We start from the raw sequence: 19,458 nt of genomic DNA on the forward strand, positions 1-19,458 counted from the left end.
TTGCTAGCAAATTTTAAACTTTTCAAACTCAGAAATTTTTATGATTTTTCCCCCTAGTTTTTAGGTGGAAATGTACTTATACTTTTCCTTTCTTTAAAACGCTCTATAACGACCCTAGTGTCATAAAAACATCTTTAAAGTATTTTACTGACAAAGTATTCATGAAAAAAAAAATAATCGGGTTATTTTGCTCGCTTTAAGGTTTTCGTTTTTGGCTCGTTTAAAAAAGTTGATGAAAATGTCTTGATGTCTGTGTACTTGGCGTCGTATTAAGAGAGGCAAAACTTGTACTCGAGTAAAAAGTATTTGGTAAAAAGTCTCAAGTACTGAGTAACTGATCAAATTATCAATGATTTAAAATTTAAAAATTACATCATCAGATGGACCAAAATATAAAGTTTAGATGAAATTGTGAAATTGCCCTTAAGGACCAAAATGACAATAAGTAACAAAAAAATAAATCAGACAAAAGAAAATGTTTCAAAATCATTTTTTTCAATAAAACATAGTAAAAATACTCCTAAAGTTTTTTTTTACTCAAGTCACTGTAACTGCTTCTACCCAACTCTGCATATTAAGTAGATTATATTCCTGCAGATTAACGCCGTCTGACCTCGAGGTTCAGATGCTGTGAAGCGTAAAAAGTTTAATTTGCTGACGTCGTTCTGCAGCTTCATATTGATCCTTCCACAAAACGCCAAATGTAAACTTATGGATGGAAGCAAATATTATACACAGATATGAGAAGTTCTTAGCTTTGTTGGGTATTTTACCTCCTTTCCATGTCTCCCCTTTGCAGTTTAGTTTTTTTGTACCTGGCAGAAACTGTTCCTGAAATTGAGCTCAATGTGTTTCCAGTTGCTCAAAGTGAGATCATCAGTAGCTGTGTTTCCACTGACCATGCATGTTGCACTTTGACATTTTGAAAATAAATTTGCTTTATGGAAACACACATATTGTGACAAAAACTCGTTTTTTGACTAAATGTTTTGGTGTTAGAATGAATTGTTTTTTTTTTAGTCGAATTGAAATTGGTTTATGTCACAAAACAGCAATGGAAACACCTTTTTTTGCATCAAACGAGTCACATGATCACCGACAGGATGTTACTACTGGTGGAAACCACGAAGTAGATGACAACAGGAAGTAGTTGTGTTCAATGACATTGTGAACAAACTTATTCAGGTCTGATTTTAATCACATTTCTTATCTAATGAAACACCACAGTTGTGTTTTTTTGACATTAGCAGAATGTCTGTATGTTGACGTCACGTTTCCCCCCCTGTGTGTGCAGACATGCAGAGTGAGTTCACACGCTGAGGGAAGTTAGGTGTTAATGTGTGAGAAAGTGAGAGAGATGGACAAGCCAACAAAGATTGTAGAAGCTGTAAATGGCAGCTACTGCTGTGGGATTTAATACAGACCTCATTAACATGTTACACACACACACATGCATGTGTGCTGGTGGGCCCACGCACAGAAGAGCGCAGTAGGACACCTCTCTCTCCAGCTCCAACAAAGACTGACTCTACACAGCAGCCATGTGACAGTCATTCCCATTGTTCACTTCTGGCCAGGGGTGGTTTTCCTAATGTGTGTGTGTGTGTGTGTGTGTGTGTGTGTGTGTGTGTGTGTGTGTGTGTGTGTGTGTGTGTGTGTGTGTGTGTGTGTGTGTGTGTGTGTGTGTGTGTGTTAGTAGTCTCTTCTTCAGTAGGAAAACTCCTTGAGCCAGCCAGAGGAAGCGGCTCGTTCCCAAACATGTTTGCGTTCGTCCTCTCCATTGTTTGATGACGGAGCGGCGCTGCAGCCGTTCTTTCATCTGAACTGCTGCGAATCTGGAGAAAATACAAAATCTGTTCATGATCTTTTTTTATAACTGAAGTTGGATAGTTACTAGTTACATTTACTTGAGTAACTTTTTGGAAAAAAAATTTACTTTTAGGAGTATTTTTGCTAAACTGTATTTTATTATAAAGTATTTCTGCTCTTGAGTAAAATTTCTGGATTTTCTTCCCACTGAATGAAAATCAAACATGTTTTAACCAAAAATTCACCAGACAGACACACACCTGCAGTTTCTGTTAAAGTTTCATCAGTTTTTTATTGAAAGAAACTGATCTGGAAACATTTGATTTTTGCCAGATTTTGCCATGTTTTTGTTGCTAATATGAATTATTGGCATTTTGGTTCTTAAAATACCAAAATTTAAACTTTATGCTTCAATGTTGCAGCAGTTCTACTCTTACTTATGTACAATTGTTGGGTTCTCTGCCTTCAGTAAAAGTAGCTACTTCAACATATCTTTACTTTAGTAAAAATAAAAAGTCCCAAGAAATCACTCGAGAGTAAAAACATATTTGGTAAAAAGTCTAATAAAGTACTGAGTAACTGATCAAATTACCAATCATTTAATGTATTGCATCATCAGATGGACCAAAATATGAAGTTAAGTGGAAGGTTTGGTATTTTATTTACCAAAATGACAATAATTGATATAAGTAACAAAAAACTTCAGAAACTTTAACAGAAACTGTGTCTCTGTTTCTGGTTAAAACATGTTTGTTTTTCATTCAGTGGGTAGAAAATCCAGAAATTTTACTCAAGTCAGAGCAGAAATACTTCATAAAATTACTCAAGTACAGTGTAGTAGACATACTCCTCCAGTAAATTTTTCCTCTACAAAGTTACTGAAGTAAATGTAACTAGTTGCTGTGCAGCTCTGAAACACAGTTGGCTGATGTGAAGAAGCAAACTGCTCACAGCCGCCACTTTGTGGATTAAGGAAAGTGCATCTTGAGCTCTGATTGGTGTTTTGTTGTCAGCTGCAGACTCAGGCCGGGCGCCGACAACCGAGCAGCTGGACTGAAATCAGTTGGATGTGGAAGAAAAGTTTTGTTTTGAGAGATGAAATTGGGAGGAGATAAGAACTTTTTATTGTCACTAATCTTCTGTAATGGGTCGCCTCTCGTTTCTGTGTTTATGCTGCCATTTCCTCTTCCTGTTAATCTCCCCAGCCATGACTGTGTGTGTGTGTGTGTGTGTGTGTGTGTGTGTGTGTGTGTGTGTGTGTGCGTGTGTGCGTGTGTGCGTGTGTGTGCGTGCGTGCGTGCGTGCGTGCGTGCGTGCGTGCGTGCGTGCGTGCGTGCGTGCGTGCGTGCGTGTGTTCCCAACCCAAGGCCTTCAGCGCCAGCGCTAACAAAGACCCAGAATGTTTTGTCTGTTGCTCCACTGCCAAGGAGAGGCGTGTGATTGGTTTGATGCTGCAGGTTTTCCTAAAATAACTAATGATTTTATCTACATGTTGCTTCCAGCTGGGATATTTTAGCAAAAATCTGCTGCAGTTTTATGTTGACTCATTCAGAGAAAATGGATATTTTTTTAAATAACTTCATAAAGGCAGGTTCTGGTCTTGCCTTGTACTTGTTTTGGTTTTTGGAAGCGGCACCCTGAAGGTAAAAGTTTTAACAGTTTGTGTCCAGGATGTGTGGGGTCTGCAGAGATGTCGGTGTCCCATTTTCTGACTCTAAACCCACACAAGTCCTGGATGCACTGCAAAAACAAAAGCTGTTTCTGTTTCTAGTTGGTCAAAACTGCAGTAAAGAAAAACCAACTGGTTAATGTCAGAACTTGTATTTACACTCGAACATAATCACGGCTTAAGTTGTCTGTTATGTACAGACACTGATTCATTCCTTCAGGGAATCTTTTGGCTGTTTTGAGGTTCTGTGATGTTTTTCAGTAATGCTACTGGGATTTTTTACTGAAGCAAATAAATTCCTGGAAGAGCAAAAGTCTAACAGTTTGTCAGGCAGATCCTTTATTTTGCTGATATTTGTCAAACAACTGAAACTGAACATGTGGGATAGGCCGTATTTGCAGATATGCAACTTTTACTAGAGACCACTGTAAAATTTATTTTTCCTCTGCTGGAAAAAGTTTTAACCGAAACAAAAAAAACATTTTATGCGTTTTTATACTTACACTTCTTCTGGAAACAGTCCAAGTTTTTTTGGTGTCTGGAAAATGAGCCGTTTCAAAAACCTCCCGATTTGTTGAGCCACAGTTGATGGGTGTGTTGCCTAGCAACTCCAGCAGAATTCCGTCCGTTACCTAGCAACCCGAGCTGAGCTCCAGCACATTTGGTCAGCTGGTTTTACCGCTGTATGGGCTGTACAATGGCTGCTGGAAACGTCAAAGTGTTTTGTTGTTGCGTCACCATCCAGAAACCACTTACTGCATTCTTGTTTGTTGTGCAGGAGGCTCTATTAATGCTTTTCAAAGATGTATAGTTATATGATTGTGCTTCTGTTTGCATCAGAAGCACAAATGTGAGTGAAATGTTTACACTCACATTTCAACATGTGAGTGTAAACGCTGAGTTAGGGGGCGTGGCCAGCAGGAGCTTATTTGGATTTAAAGTGACGAGACGCCCAAAAAAAGACTAAAATCTCATTATCTAAAAATGATTTTGTGTAAAAAAATAAATAAAATGTAGTGAACATGTTTTGTGTAGGCCATAGGCCTATCCTGACATGTCCAAGGAAGCATAATAGGTCACCTTTAACAAAAGTTTCTTTTGAAAGTAAAGACCGGTAATATCTGCTGTTGTCATAACAACCGACATAACATAACTGTAACTGCATTTACATAATTTAATTCACTTTTTTAATGTAAAAGCAAACAGCAGCAAACAAAAAAATAAAATAAAACCTGCTTTTGTTTTGGACCAAATGACCTTCCTGGTTTGAATACACCCAGAAATAAAAAGTCCAAAAACAGGAAAATGTTGGTCAAGACCAACTTCTGGTTGTTTGGAATAAAACAGAAAGAAACGTGACAAACTGCACAACTTTTCCATAAAAGACAAAGAAATGGGGAGAAGTTTCCTGCTGCCCGGTCTGGTTGGCTTCACGACTTAAAGGATCAAGATTTAGCTTTTATTATTTTAACAAATATGACGTTTTCATCATATTGCAGTGCTACATATCTTTATTCTCATTAATTTATACAGATTATAAGTGCCAGGATTCCCTCTGAGTTGATCTCAAGTTTCCCACCATGCAAAATGAAAGGCTAATTTAGAAAAATTACTAAAGGTTTTAAATTTAGCCTGCGTTTCTAAAAATATCAGCTGCAGCAGAGGTGGAAGGTCAGAGGTCGTCCACAGCAGAGCGCTGATGTCAGCCGTTCTGCAGCATCACCACTCATGGATATGAAGGTCTGTTCAGTGATCTGCCACATGAAAACATTTAACTCATAACTGGGAGGATTTATCATCACTGGGTTCATGTCAGACGCACCATTAAGAGAGAAAATATAGCTGATATGAACTCAAACTGTGCTGAGCTATTTCAACTGTAACCTTGAATTTATGATGATTTGTGCACAAAATAAAACCTTAGTTGCTTCTACAAGCTTCAGTGCAAACAAAACCACCAATTTCATGCGAGTAATTATAACAGATAATTCCTGTTATTTATTCTGAGTAAAAACAAACTATAAAAATTTAAAGGAATTAATAAAAATCTTATATATAATGCGCCTTTAGTTATGTTTTTAATAGTAGTGGCAATTAATCGAATTCAAAAATCCTTTTTTGCTGCTAAATTATTGAATTTAATGTAGATTTTTGAGCTCAACAGACATACTTACTGTTTTGAATCTGTTATTTAGGTTATTCAACCATCAGATTGGTGCAAAGAAAAGGAAACAATAAAACAGACCAATAATTGACCAAAACGGCTTCTTACCCTAAATAAGGGCGTTAAAGTCTCTGCCCTGATTTCTAAAGTGAGACCTGAGGACGGTTCTGCAGCCTGTCTGTCTGTTTCGTGTTGAGTGATGCGACTGGTTGGCGAACAGCTGCTGGGACCAAAGATGAGGCGATGAAGAAAGGAGAGGCAGAAGGCCGAAGAAAAGAAAGGGACAAAAGTTTAGTAGAAAAGAAGAGCTGAAGTGACGGACGCAGAGCGGCGAGGAGACGACGTCCGTCTGGTGGAGGGAGGAGAACGCATCGCTGAGAGAGAAAGATGGATGAGGACGGAGAGCAGCGGCTGAAACACGGCTCAATGTGAAATAAATGACAGGCGCATAGAAAAGGCCCGAGAGTAACTAGTTAGATTTACTTGAGTATGTTTTTTTTAAATTACTTTTTCAGAGTATTTTTGCTCTGCGGTACTTTTTACTAGAGTAATTTTAGTATGAAGTATTTCTGCTCTTGACTAAACTTTCTTATTTTTTGCTATGGATCTGAATTATTGTCATTTTGGTTACTAAAATACCAAAAATTTCCACTTAACTTTAATATTTTGGTCCGTCTGATGATGTAATTTTTAAATATGAAATTATTGATCATTTGATCAGTTACTCAGAACTTTTTACCAAATACTTTTTTACTTGAGTAATTTCTTGGAGAGATACTTTTACTTTTGTAAAAATACGTTGAAGTCATACTACTCTTTCTGTTTTGGCTTCTGTATCCATCAATCTTCTCATATTTTCTATAAAATGACTTCCTGTTGCATGAAAAGTTTATCCTGAAGTTAAACATTCAAGTGTTTGTCACTTACATGAATGAGATTTGACTCTTTACACAGAACAGGGGAGGCTGTGTGTCTGGCAGATGGTCATTGACACACCCCCACACACACACACACACACACACACACACACACTCACACACACACACACACACACACTCTCACACACACACACACACACACACGCAGCTGAATCCCTCAGGGTCACATAATAGGTGCTGTGGCCGATCTGGAGGAATCCACATTCTGTCTGGTCCGACGTTCCTCAGATAAACGTCTCTCTGCTCAGTGCTGAGCGGCCTGTCCTGGACCGGACCGGACCGCCAGCTGTTGATTCCCTTAAGGCCTGTCCTGGACCGGACCGGACCGGACCGCCAGCTGTTGATTCCCTTAAGGCCTGTCCTGGACCGGACCGGACCGCCAGCTGTTGATTCCCTTAAGGCCTGTCCTGGACCGGACCGGACCGGACCGCCAGCTGTTGATTCCCTTAAGGCCTGTCCTGGACCGGACCGGACCGGACCGGCCAGCTGTTGATTCCCTTAAGGCCTGTCCTGGACCGGACCGCCAGCTGTTGATTCCCTTAAGGCCTGTCCTGGACCGGACCGGACCGGACCGGCCAGCTGTTGATTCCCTTAAGGCTTCATTTGCATTTTCATTGACATTCATCTGCAGGAGCCGACGACTCTGAGACCCCCCACTGTGCGGTTCGGTTTGAAACAGATGCTTTGCAGCTGGCTGAGGACTCCCAGTTCACAAACTGCTCACATCAAACATCATCAGTTAAACTACAGCCTGTCATAAATGAAGATATTTTAATTCCTACTAACTTATCCACTTGATAAAGTTTTTCTTTGCATGCTAAAGCTTCATATTTAAAAACAAAATGGAGAAAAAAAAAACGTTTGTTTGGCAAAAGTAAAGGTCAATTCACCTCTAACTCAGTTCTTACCTCACATTATCTCACAGTTAATTGTCTGAAATAACTTTATATTATATAACGCACGCACACACACACACACACACACACACACACACACGCTGGTTTTGCTGAGATCAGGACTGAGAGCATCCAGCCTGTCTGTGGTTTCCGTGTTATTTTAGTTTGTGCGATGTGACTAACTGCTGCATGCAGAGTGATTCAGAGCAGATGATGCATCTGTCATCCTCACATCGCAGGAAAACGTGAAAAGAACCCATCCTGTGTTTTCCCAGCAGCGCGCATCTATCTGCCTTTTTCATCACTGTGTTCGGGCCAACAGATGACAGCTTACTTCATGAACACAAAATAAAGGCGCAGGGAGGGAAGTTGCAGCTGTTGCTTCATATTGTCTCCATCCTCTCAGATTCGGATGCAAACAGGTTGTGAAATGTTTTCTAGAATCTACAAAAAAAGTCAAATTTTTGTCTAATCTAATCACAAACCTGCTGGAGCGCTTTTCATCCTAGTCCTAATACTACATAAAACACCTCTAGGGCTGAAACAATTCATCGGATTAGACGCAATTAATCTGATTAATCAATTATTGGAATTAATTAATCATCAATTAAGCCAAAACTGCACAAAAAATATACATGCATTTTGCATATAAGATGGAAAAAAACTTTCTGTAAATATGTTTTACTCAAAAAGACTCAAGTGTCAAAGTTTTAACTCCATTTTGTTCAAATCGACTGCAGAAAAGCTGTTATTGCATTTTAGGCAACAACATGTTTATTTTCTTGAAATATTTGTGTATTTCCTTATTTTAATGTATTTCTAACACTGAATAAAAAGACTTAAGTGGTTAATTGGAAAATCTTTTTCTCTGATTAATCGATTAATCATCAGAATAATCAATAGAATAATCGATTACTAGATTAATTGATAGTTGCAGCCCTGTCTCTCATGACCCTCCACTCCAGAGGATTCTCCATTTAAACTTTAGATTATGATGCATGTCTGAATTCACTAAATGCTTATGAAAATAATCATTATTTATGTTGCTGTGTGTTTGGAGACATAATTAAAACATAAAAATCTGTCCTTCAGGCGTGACATGTAGTATTTAAACGCCTTGTATTATTGTAATTACCGATGCGTAATGATAACTTCTGTTTCCCTGCAGGCCACTTTGTTGGTTTGCATTGTTATCGCCTGACACATAATCCCAGTTTGGTGTATCTGGGTGTGGTAACTGTTGTCTCGTACACTGTTTTTGTGCGTTGACTCAGAAAAACACAAACTTGCAGAGGAATTTTTGTCTAATCTTAGTGCAAATAGTTTAGCACACATGAATTAAGACGATACTTAGAGCAACTCTGTTAACTAAATGAAACCTGGAGATGGAGGCATTACTAACTCAGTGCAGCGCCACAGCAAAGGAGAAACCATCGAAGAAAACCTCTAACCACTTGTAGTTTTCTTTGTTTCTCGCTGTCTGTGTTGGCTATGCTACATGCAGACCCGTTGCCATAGCAACTGACTGACAACAGGTCCACTAGTGTATCAGGATTCAACATCAAAAAACACTCAAACATTTCCAACAAAAACAACAGAACATTCAGTCAGTTAGTTTAATGTTTTCAGGCTCGATGATTAATAAGTGATCGCTGTGGTAGATTAGCTACCGCTGCCATTAGCTAAGCTAACACAGCAGTGGGTTAATTAGCTGATTTAAACACGTGCTCTGCTGATGATCTGTCAGGGTTTGTGTGCTGGTGTCGGTTTTTTATTTTTTAACTGAACAGAAACACACACCATTCCACAGCACATCTACTGTTACAGTTGTCATAGTCAAGCTAGCATAGCTTCCTTCTCTCTCATTTATTTTTAATTAAAACATTTTCCTGACCTTATCTAGTTGTCTTAGTGCTGACAATTAGCAGTTGGTCCCTTTATGTAACACAAATACTTTTAAGATTTAGTGCATTAAGTTGTCAATTTAACAGCTAAAGCCAATGCTAGTCATCGTTAGCGAGCAGCTTCTCGTCCTGAGATCTCAAACTGCAACAGGTGCATAGGAGATTGTTTTAAGTCAATAATTCATTAATAATGATTAAAAAGTACTTGGTCCACTGGCAGGTTATTTCATTTATAAGACTGGAAAAATGTCTAGTTATAAGCACTTTGAGCTACTTTTAATATGAAGGGATCTTATAAATAAAATTGATTGATAAGTGAAATAATCTGCCAGTGGAACTGGTACTTTTTCATCAATATTTAGGAATTATTTACTTAAAACAAGCTCTTGTCTTGCTGAAAAGTCATTATAAGCTAATTTTGTCTTATTTAAAATGTACTAAGATATTTGCACTAGAAACTGGACCAAAAATACTTGGTAAGATTTAGTTTTTTGCAGTGTGTGACCTTATTTCACTCCCAGAAAGCTCGCCAAGTTTGGTTTGTTTTTGTTTTTTTTGACATTAACCATGCTTCATGTAATTTCTCTGCACTTTTCCAGAGTTGAGGATGATGGCTGAGGGGCGTTTTGCCAGTCTGCCCCGGTCGCTACATGCACATCCTCACGCCATGGGAGGAGGCTCCGCCCACTCCGGAGGCCCCGGCTCCGCCCACAGCGTCTCCCCCAGAAAACTCAATATCCCCATGGATCTCCACGGCTCCAATCCCTGGTAATCCTCACTTTTATGCTAAATTTCTTCCCTCAAAATGTAATTTAACATGAGTTCAGTGTTTCATTTCAGTTGCCTGTTTCTTTCATGCAGCATCCCTTCAGGTCAGGAGGTTCCCGCTGCAGCCTACCAGTCGGTCTCGCTGCACGGGACGCTGCCTCGTCGCAGGAGAGGCGGAGCCAACGTCGGCCTCAGCAACCACGCATGGGACCTGAAGACCAATCAGACGCAGCCGCTGCTTTCCGGGAACACATCGGCGCCTGCAGGGCTCGTCCTGCAGCCCGCCGCGTCTTCACTGGGTCAGAATATCAGCGATGACTTCAAGAGTTGCAGGTAAACAAGCACAAGCATATTACTGTGTTTTTATGGTTTCATATTTTCAACATCAGGCTGTGATTTTTCTGTCCAGATAACCCATAAAACACACATTGAAGATGGAGAATCGAACTCATTCATCTGGTTTTACTCAGTTCTTTCTAATTTGATGATTAAGACAGAATGTTTCCACATGGGATCATTTCAGGTGATGATAAAATATTTATTGTCAGCAGCTGTTGGGCCCAATTTGAGGCTGAAATCTGACTTTATAACTCTGAGTAACTTACAACCAATTTTCTATCATCTATAGATTAACAAACCAGCTTGTTACTTTATTTATTTACTTATTTTCAGTCATATTTGAATTACTTTCGTCACTCTTCGGTGTTTGTCAATTTTATATAAATGTATATATTTTATAGCCCACATTAACTTGTTCATATTTTGTCACAACCACAAGCTTCCATACATTTTATTTTATTATTTTATGTGACGAACTGACACAAAACAGACATCGGCTTCAGTTTCTCTTTCCTAATGCGGGGAACCTGCTGGGTCGGGCCAGGAACCCATCATAACTGCTCCAGTCTCTAAGGTCCTGGAAAAGTTTGAAACTTCCCTTGAAAATGCTTCAAAATGCTTGAAAGTTGTGTGAACTCTGTGAATAAGAGGCTCATTCAGACCTGGATGGAGATGGACGGTTGTAAACGGATCCCTGGGGGAAGCGGTTATCTAAACTTCAGAGCGAACCCGCTCATCCCCCGCATCCCTCATCATGTCCTCCCATCTCTCTGGGTCGGGTCGGTTTACGGCTCACTGTATCTGATACAGGCCGGCTCCGTGCACTCGCCGGTGCGCGCCGTGGCCCCTGGCGGTCCGGGAGCCTTTGTAGGTCGGGGTGTGGCGGGTTTGATCACGGGTTGCTCTGAGCTCTTTGTCTGCTGTCTCTTGATCGCTGGATCCATTTCAGACGCCGCTGACATGCGGCAGAACGATTCGTCCGGGTCGAGTTCAGCCTCTGCAGGTGGCCGGGTTCTTCTGTCGAGCTCAGAGTGACTCACAGCAATAAAAACATCATTAAGAAACATCACATTTTGTCAAAAATCATCAATACGCATAGAATATGATGATCAATGTTTCAGTTATTCGCTCAAAGTCACAGCTGGATTTTCAGTCTTAATTTAAATGGGCAGTTTTATATAAGATCAGCCTTTTGAGCTGTGCATCATGTTATAATGTTGTTAAATCATCTAAAACGCACCTCGAGCGTTGCCTTGATTCTTTCATGTATGCATGAGAAATTGAGGCATAACTCCTCCGCCGCGCAGCTCCTTCAGACTAGCCAGCAGCAATTAGCAAACAGCTGCTGAGCTCATTACAGGAGCTGCTGCTCAGAGCAACGCTGGTAAAAAAGTGTTAAAGGGTTAATGGAGGAGCCATGTTGGGACGACTTCCTGAAGACTGAGCTTCAGAAAGAGTAGGAGTTTTTAAAGAGACAGAGACCCAATTTCAAGGGGTTAAATCAGGAAGTAAATTGATTTAAAGTGAATATAGAAACTTTTACATGGAGAGAAGGAAGTGGCCAGTGAAGTTTCTGAAAGTCCCAAACGTAACAGTTGTGTTTTTATTTGTGTTTTCTCTCAAATTTTAGTCTAAAATACCTGAATTTCCACAGAGCTCTCTACTTTTCTCAGTCAGATGGCGTCACTTCTATTATTAAGTCAAGTTTTATGACCAAGTGTTTGGATGGCTATTTTTCACTTTTAGTTTTAAAGCATTGTTACTTTTACTCAAGTATAATTTTTCTACCCTCCTCTGTCAGTTTGACTTGGCAGATTGATTGAACCCACTGTGCTTGGAATTATAAATAATTATATCTATTTCTTCTGAATTAATAATTAATATTTAATATGAAAGATATAAGAGTTTAGTTTTCATAAGTATGATTTTAAGGACATCATATTTTTGGGGGTGGGAGCGGTGGCCACCAGTGGCCCCCCTGTAGATCCGCCCCTGTATTTTACCCAGAATGGTTAGTTAGTATCTGCTTCCTTTCTAGATGTTAAATTCTATTAACTCCAGATATTTGTGTCTCTAGAAAAGTTTGATGAAACAAATCATAGTTTCCATTAAAACCATACGTCAGTGTTGACTTTCATTCCTCCTGCTGCTGATTGACCTGTGACCCCTGACCTTATGGTGCACCAGCTCCTCATTGGTCGGTTTGTTTTTCTCTTGACCTCTGTGTCGGCCTGCAGACCACCAGGACAGGAGGAGGGGGCAGCAGAAAAGACAAACAGAGATCTGTGCTGACATCTGGATCATTTCACCTTCATATCTGAATTATATCTGAATTTCAACATAAAATTAGATTTGGATTTGTCTGGTTTTCATTTGAAAAACCTGACTTTTGCTATCAATGCACTGTACTGCAGTCTGGATGCTTTTTTCCAAGTTTTTGCTGAAATTCGATTTTTATTTTTATTTTTTGGGTTTTTTTTTTTTAATTATACACAGAAGAACATTGAAAATTGTCAAAATAAGACAAAACTAACTTTTAAGCAACTTGTCATAAGTCAATAATTACTTAATGTTGATGAAAAAGTTAGTTTTATAGGCAGATTATTTCACTTCTTTCACAAGTGACGGGTCTTACGCCGTTACCTAGCAACCCCAGCCAAACCCAGCCTGTTACCTAGCAACCCAGTTCTAGTTCCACTGGCAGATTATTTCACTTCAAACAAGACATTCTTCCCATGTTTCTAGTGAAATAATCTGCCACTGGAAGAAATACTTTTTCATCAATATTAGGGAATTATTCACAACAGACAAGTTCCTATATCTAGCTGAAAAGTTGCTTGTATGTTGGCTTTGTCTCATTTCAAGTGTTACATGAGAAACTTGAGAAAAAATGCTTCGTAAGATTTTGTGTTTTTATAGAGATTTCAAAACCTTTTCCCTGCTGAAGAATGTAGAATACAACCACAAGACATTATTAATAACAGTAATAAATGATGTCAAAGAATTGAAACAGATTTTTTTATTTTATTTTTTTTTAGTTAATTTCCAGTGTTTGGTGCTGGAAAAGTTTGAAAACTTACCTGGAGATACTTGGAAAGTGCTTGAATTTTTACAGCTTAATGTCTTCTCTTGCATGAAGTAAATTAAACTTGGTAATGTAGTTTAGAGAAATGCTCCACCTCCCGTTTGAGGGATGTTGTGTTTGTGTGTAATGCTGACCCCTAGAGGCGGTCTGCAGGTACTGCATGCGGCTGTTGGACTTTGCTCCGCTGCCAGCCTAAAGCCAGCTGTGGTCATGCTGAGTGCGCTGCGGTGAGCTGCAAAGAACAACAGTAGCCAGAAAAAGACTGTGGTGAGCTCTTCATGCTTCAGCCAGTCCCTGCTCTTTATTTTCATCCTCTTCCTCGCCTCGCCTTGTCCTGTCGTTCCTTTCTGCTGCAGATTGTTCTTGTGGTTGTAGAAGCAGGAAAATTCAGTGTTGCCTGTTGTTTTTAGCACAAAGAGAAATACTGATATAGCAGTGGTCAGATTGTCTAGTCTGAAAAGTCTTGGCTGAACCATTTCTCACATACTTTGGGTTAACTTGGAGAGAAAATCACTCACCTGGAAAACAGTTTCCTTACGGCGCCGATTCAGAATGTCCTTTTGTTCTTAAACCCTCAGTTGGGTTTTAACTCCTTACATTTACTTGAGGAACTTTTTTGAAAAAAAAATAGTTTTAGGAGTGTTTTTCCTACACTGTAGTTTTTATTTGAGTAATTTTATCATGAAGTATTTCTACTCTTGAGTAAAATTTCTGGATTTTCTGCCCACTGAATGAAGGGGCAGTAACTGAACATTAAAGTTTCGTTAGTTTTTATCGGAAAAAAATATTTTGCTTGATTTTGTTATTTTTTTGTTCCTTATATGAATGATTGTCATTTTGGTTTTTAAAATACCAAAATTTCCACTTATCTTTATACTTTGGGTCACCTGACGATGTAATTTTTAAATATTAAATGATTGAAATTAACTCAGCATCCGAGTTAATGACTTGGACGACAACTTTCTTCTCTTACTTGACTATCATTTTTTATCCCCACCTCGGTTTAAAGTTGACTTTTTGACTTTTGCAGATTCACATGGGGAGGTAACGGAGGGAATTCCCCTCATGTGAGAAGATTCATTTTGAGGGATTTGGTGTTGTCTGTCCAGGGTGATTTCCACGCTGCAGTCACGCTGGTTGATGTGGTCAGGGTTTCGGGTCTCACAGCAGAGCGGCACACAAACGGCGACGCCAAGAAATAAAAAAACATCCACTCTTTCTATCAACTATTATCCATGTATTCAGGTGAAAAAGCCACGATGGCTCCGCTTTTGTAATATCAAGGTTTTCATTAGGGCTGAAACGATTAATCCAAATAATCATGATTAATCACTTATTGAAATCAACTAATTTAGTTATCGATTAAACTCAAAACAGTCAATTAACTAAAAACAAATGCAGTAATTAAACAAAAACACACATTTTGCAGTGAATATAAAAAAAAGCTTTGTAAATATTTTCTACCAAAAACTCCTTAACTGGAAATTTTAAGCACTTTGAATTTCCTTGTTGCTGAAAATGTTTTGTATAAATAAAATTGCCTCACCTTTTAGCTTCACCTGGCTCAAATTCTGTGGAATAAGATTTAAGCAGCTTTTGCTATCTGGTTATTAATCCAAAATATAATCAATTGATTAGCCCTACACTGTATTGATATTAAGATAAAAGTATTATATTTTGCTGCAGATGCAAATAATCAAGTGTTCACTACATATAAAACTTAATTTGTGTTATATTAATTGTTTATTTGCATCTTTTGATGTATTCCTTAAAACATTAAAAGATGCAATTAGCAATAAATCAGAGATAATTAATTTTATTTGTTTCTTTTGTTTTGGTTAATTTGTTTATTCATTTTGTATATTTAAAATGTCTCTCAGCTCTAATTTTTAATGTATGTTAGAAATTAGTTCATTTATTTATATACTTGAAAATGGTCTCAAAATAACAATATTATTGTTTATAGCAATAACTTCAGGGACCACCATGCTATTTCTAATATTGCAGAAAAAAAGGCATAAATGGTGAATGAAAAGTCTGCAGAAAGTGTCAGAATTTAAATGGTGACAAACCAATCAGATGACAATCAGAAGTAACCATGGCAACCGTGGAGGATAATCTGTCAACAGCTCCACTGTTACCGAGATAAAAACACCTGGCGCGTCACAGTACAGCCTGACGATGAGCTGGTGGCTGCAGGAACAGGGAACGGAAAACATCCTGGGAGAAAAAGGATTTAGAATATGGGGGGAGGTTCACCTTTCAGCTGGGAAACGACCTCAGAGCCTGACTGAGCTTTTTAGCAGCACATTTAGCAGCGCATACACAAGGAGGATTGACAGCGCTACGACCCTCCTCCTGGCTCTGATTGGTTTGGTTTTGCAGATTGCTATTGTAGCTCAGGCAGGAAGTAAATTCATTTTTCCACTGATTATCTGTCTAAATACTTTCAGGACTTGGTGACAATTTATCAGATTCTGTTTAAAGTGTATGGATACTTTTGAAAACTGCTGTAAGAAAATCAGCACTTCCAACCTCCAGGGATCTCGCAGGACGTTTTGGCAGATGATCACCAGAACCACAGGCAGCCGGCGCGGCCTGGGCTCAGGGGACAGTCCTGCTGATACGCTGCAGGGCGTGTCGGGACACGCTCTGATCTCTAGACCTGCAATAGGATCAGCTTCCTCATCTTTTGGTGCAGATCCTGAAAGCCGCCTGAGAGGCTGAGCAATCTGCGGTGAATAAACGGCTCCAGTGTGTTGTGAATGGGCCCCTCTGTGCTAAATCCTGCTCATTATGTGGAGCTATATTAAAACTAAGAGGGGCTGGGGGATAAACATATCTGGTTTGGTAAGAAATGAGCTGTGCTGATATTCCCGTGGGAACAGCATTCCTGGCCGAGGGGATCTGAACCAGCAACCTTCCTAATGTAGCGGCGGATTTGAGCTGATTACGGTTTTCACTGAGCCCCTTCAAGCCTCCAGCCGGGAAAGCTGCAGTAACACTCCACATACATTCATAACAGGCTAAAATGTTTCTACTTTCACAAAGAAACATGAGCGAAATACACCAAGGAGTTATTTTAATCGCACTGCAAAAACACAAATCTTACCAAGAGGTTTGGTTTAGTTTCTACTGCAAATATCGTAGTAAACTTGAAATAAGAAAAAATTCACAAGTAACTTTCAGGAAGATATTGGTGCTTACTTTAAGTAAATAACTTCTTAATATTGATGGAAAACTCCTAATTCCACAGGCAGATTATTTCACTCCTAACATTGGAAACATGTTTTTCTGTAGACGATACAACTAAAGAACTTATCACCATATAAGCGTTTCATATCAGTTTATATCACTCATTGTCAATATTGATAATTATTAATCAGGTTTTTGTTTTAAATATCTGAAATACACCATCTGGTGGTGTGACTTTTCCTGTTTTATCTTCAGTTTTGACTCCACTGTGTTTCTTATTTCTAAGCATTTATGAAGCCCGATAGCAAAACCTTAAACTGCTGCTGCGCAAGTCACTCAACAGGTTGTTGCTAGGTAACCAAAGAGTGAGGGGATGCTAGGTAACCAAAGAGTGAGTGGGTTGCTAGGTAACCAAAGAGTGAGTGGGTTGCTAGGTAACCAAAGAGTGAGTGGGTTGCTAGGTAACTAAAGATTGAGTGGGTTGCTCGGTAACCAAAGATTGAGTGGGTTGCTAGGTAACCATAGAGTGAGTGGGTTGCTAGGTAACCAAAGATTGAGTGGGTTGCTAGGTAACCATAGAGTGAGTGGGTTGCTAGGTAACCAAAGATTGAGTGGGTTGCTAGGTAACCAAAGAGTGAGGGGGTTGCTAGGTAACCAAAGATTGAGTGGGTTGCTCGGTAACCAAAGATTGAGTGGGTTGCTAGGTAACCAAAGAGTGAGTGGGATGCTCGGTAACCAAAGATTGAGTGGGTTGCTAGGTAACCAAAGAGTGAGGGGGTTGCTAGGTAACCAAAGATTGAGTGGGTTGCTAGGTAACCAAAGATTGAGTGGGTTGCTAGGTAACCAAAGAGTGAGGGGGTTGCTAGGTAACCAAAGATTGAGTGGGTTAGTTGATTCCACCAACTTTGCTTCGGTAGCTGACAGGTTGAGCAGCTAAAGGTTTTCGTTTGCCTACATCCCCCAAAATGCTTTGCGGTTCTGGATCGAAGTTCAGTGAATATTCTATCAGATGTATTATCTACTGATATTGATTACCAGAATATATATTATTGATTTATTTTCCAGCCCTAGTTATAAGTAAAAACCTAATCTGGCAGTGAAACTGTTACTACTTTTGTAATCAACATTAAAGAAGCATTGACTTAAAATAAGCTGAAGTAAGTTTGTCTTATTTCAAGTAAGCAATGAATCACTTAATAAATTAAGAGCCCCATAATTTCCATTTGCATGATTTGTTGTTTTTCTCCTTTTTCTCTCTTTCTGCCAGAATCTGGATGATAAACGTCTCCAGTCTGGTGTTTTGGTCTCAACTTTTTTTGAGCCCTTTTTTGAAGGACAGTTTTGTTTACAGACTTTATCATTCATTTTGTTTGTTGTTATTTTGGATATTTAATATGTCTTCCAGTTCCAGTGTTAAATGTTCATTAGGATTTAAAGTTTACTGATCTTTGAGAATGAGTTCTTGTCTTATTACTTTAAAATAAACTCAAAACAACAATATTACTGTTTATGGCGAAAACTTTTTATCGTCCAGCCAAATCTGTAACCGTGACAGAAGTAATTTCAAGTATTTGCTGTATAAACTAGACCAGAAATACTTTGTTTTTGCAGTGTGGGTGGTTAAAACTGCTCCAAGATAAAACTGCTGCTAAATGTTTGTAATGCAGTTTTTAGATGAAAACTCTAACGCTGGTCTTAAAGCGTGTGTGTTTGTGTGCTGTAGCCTCTGTGTGAAAGTGCCAGCGGCGTCTGAACGGTTGGCTGTGATGTGTGTCACGGTGGGGGAGGAGTGAACGGAGGTCGGACCAGAGCGGACTCTACTTCAAACTCCGCAGCCCAGATGGTTTTTGGTTTCATTTCTCTGAAACTTTACAGAAAACATTGGCAGTTTTGGGTTTTCCTAACCATGAATTGGACATGCAGGGACTCATAGAACAGCTGTGAAAACGTTTCGGGCATCAGCCGCAGTGAAAAGAGCAACATCAGCACCATCACCTGAACTGAGCCTGCGGGTCCGACCGGTCGGGATGTTTTCTCTGAACCGGACTCTCTCTCTGTCTGTGTTTCCCAGGGATCCGGTAGCCGCCCTGGATGCTGCTGTCGACTACGTTAAGGTAGGAAACACACACATTTTATCTGGGTAGTGAAGAAAGAGGGAAATGTCTGCGGAAATGAAATGTTTGTAACAATTATTCATTTGTTAATCCAAAAAGATTAACAAATTAGTCATTTGTTAATCTTCATGAACAAATTAGTTCATTTTTTTGCAGATGAACTGTTTAAATTGATCATTTTGCTGCTCTTTGTTTTACTGTTCAAATTGTGACATTTTAGTGTAAATTTGGTGTAAAACTGTCTCAGTGCTGCCCTCTGTGGGTTGAACAGAGACTACTGCGGTTTCATTTTTTGATTCTGTAATTTTGATTTTCATGCAAAGTAAACGATACAGAAAAAATCAAACTGTTGGGACTTTACACACATTCCTCCCAGCTTTAGTTGTAAAACACTGGCACCTTGTGAGACTGATGGGCGGCAGACCCACAGCATAATACTGCCAAGTGAAATCTAAAGTTTTATCCTCCAGAGTTCTACTTTCAGTCATAATATTTATAATAGCAGAACCACAAGTATTTTTTACACAATAAGGACTTTTATCTAATTAAGCAGATTCTTATTCAAAATTACTGCTAA

At 39.1% G+C, this 19,458-nt stretch overlaps 1 protein-coding gene across 2 annotated transcripts in view; it reads left to right on the forward strand.

The window, feature by feature from the left end:
* Positions 1-19,458, forward strand: part of bcar3 (BCAR3 adaptor protein, NSP family member) — a 74,393-nt gene that overhangs the window by 24,994 nt on the left and 29,941 nt on the right. For both annotated transcript variants that reach the window (XM_088004704.1, XM_088004705.1), the window contains 3 exons: positions 9,980-10,148; positions 10,242-10,481; positions 18,839-18,881. In XM_088004704.1, coding sequence (XP_087860830.1) covers positions 9,980-10,148; positions 10,242-10,481; positions 18,839-18,881 — 452 coding nt within the window. The remainder of the gene's footprint in view (positions 1-9,979; positions 10,149-10,241; positions 10,482-18,838; positions 18,882-19,458) is intronic.

Source organism: Poecilia mexicana, unplaced genomic scaffold, assembly GCF_051168715.1.
Source record: "Poecilia mexicana isolate PSO_F unplaced genomic scaffold, ASM5116871v1 scaffold_4, whole genome shotgun sequence".
In the NCBI taxonomy this organism is placed as follows: Eukaryota; Metazoa; Chordata; class Actinopteri; order Cyprinodontiformes; family Poeciliidae; genus Poecilia; species Poecilia mexicana.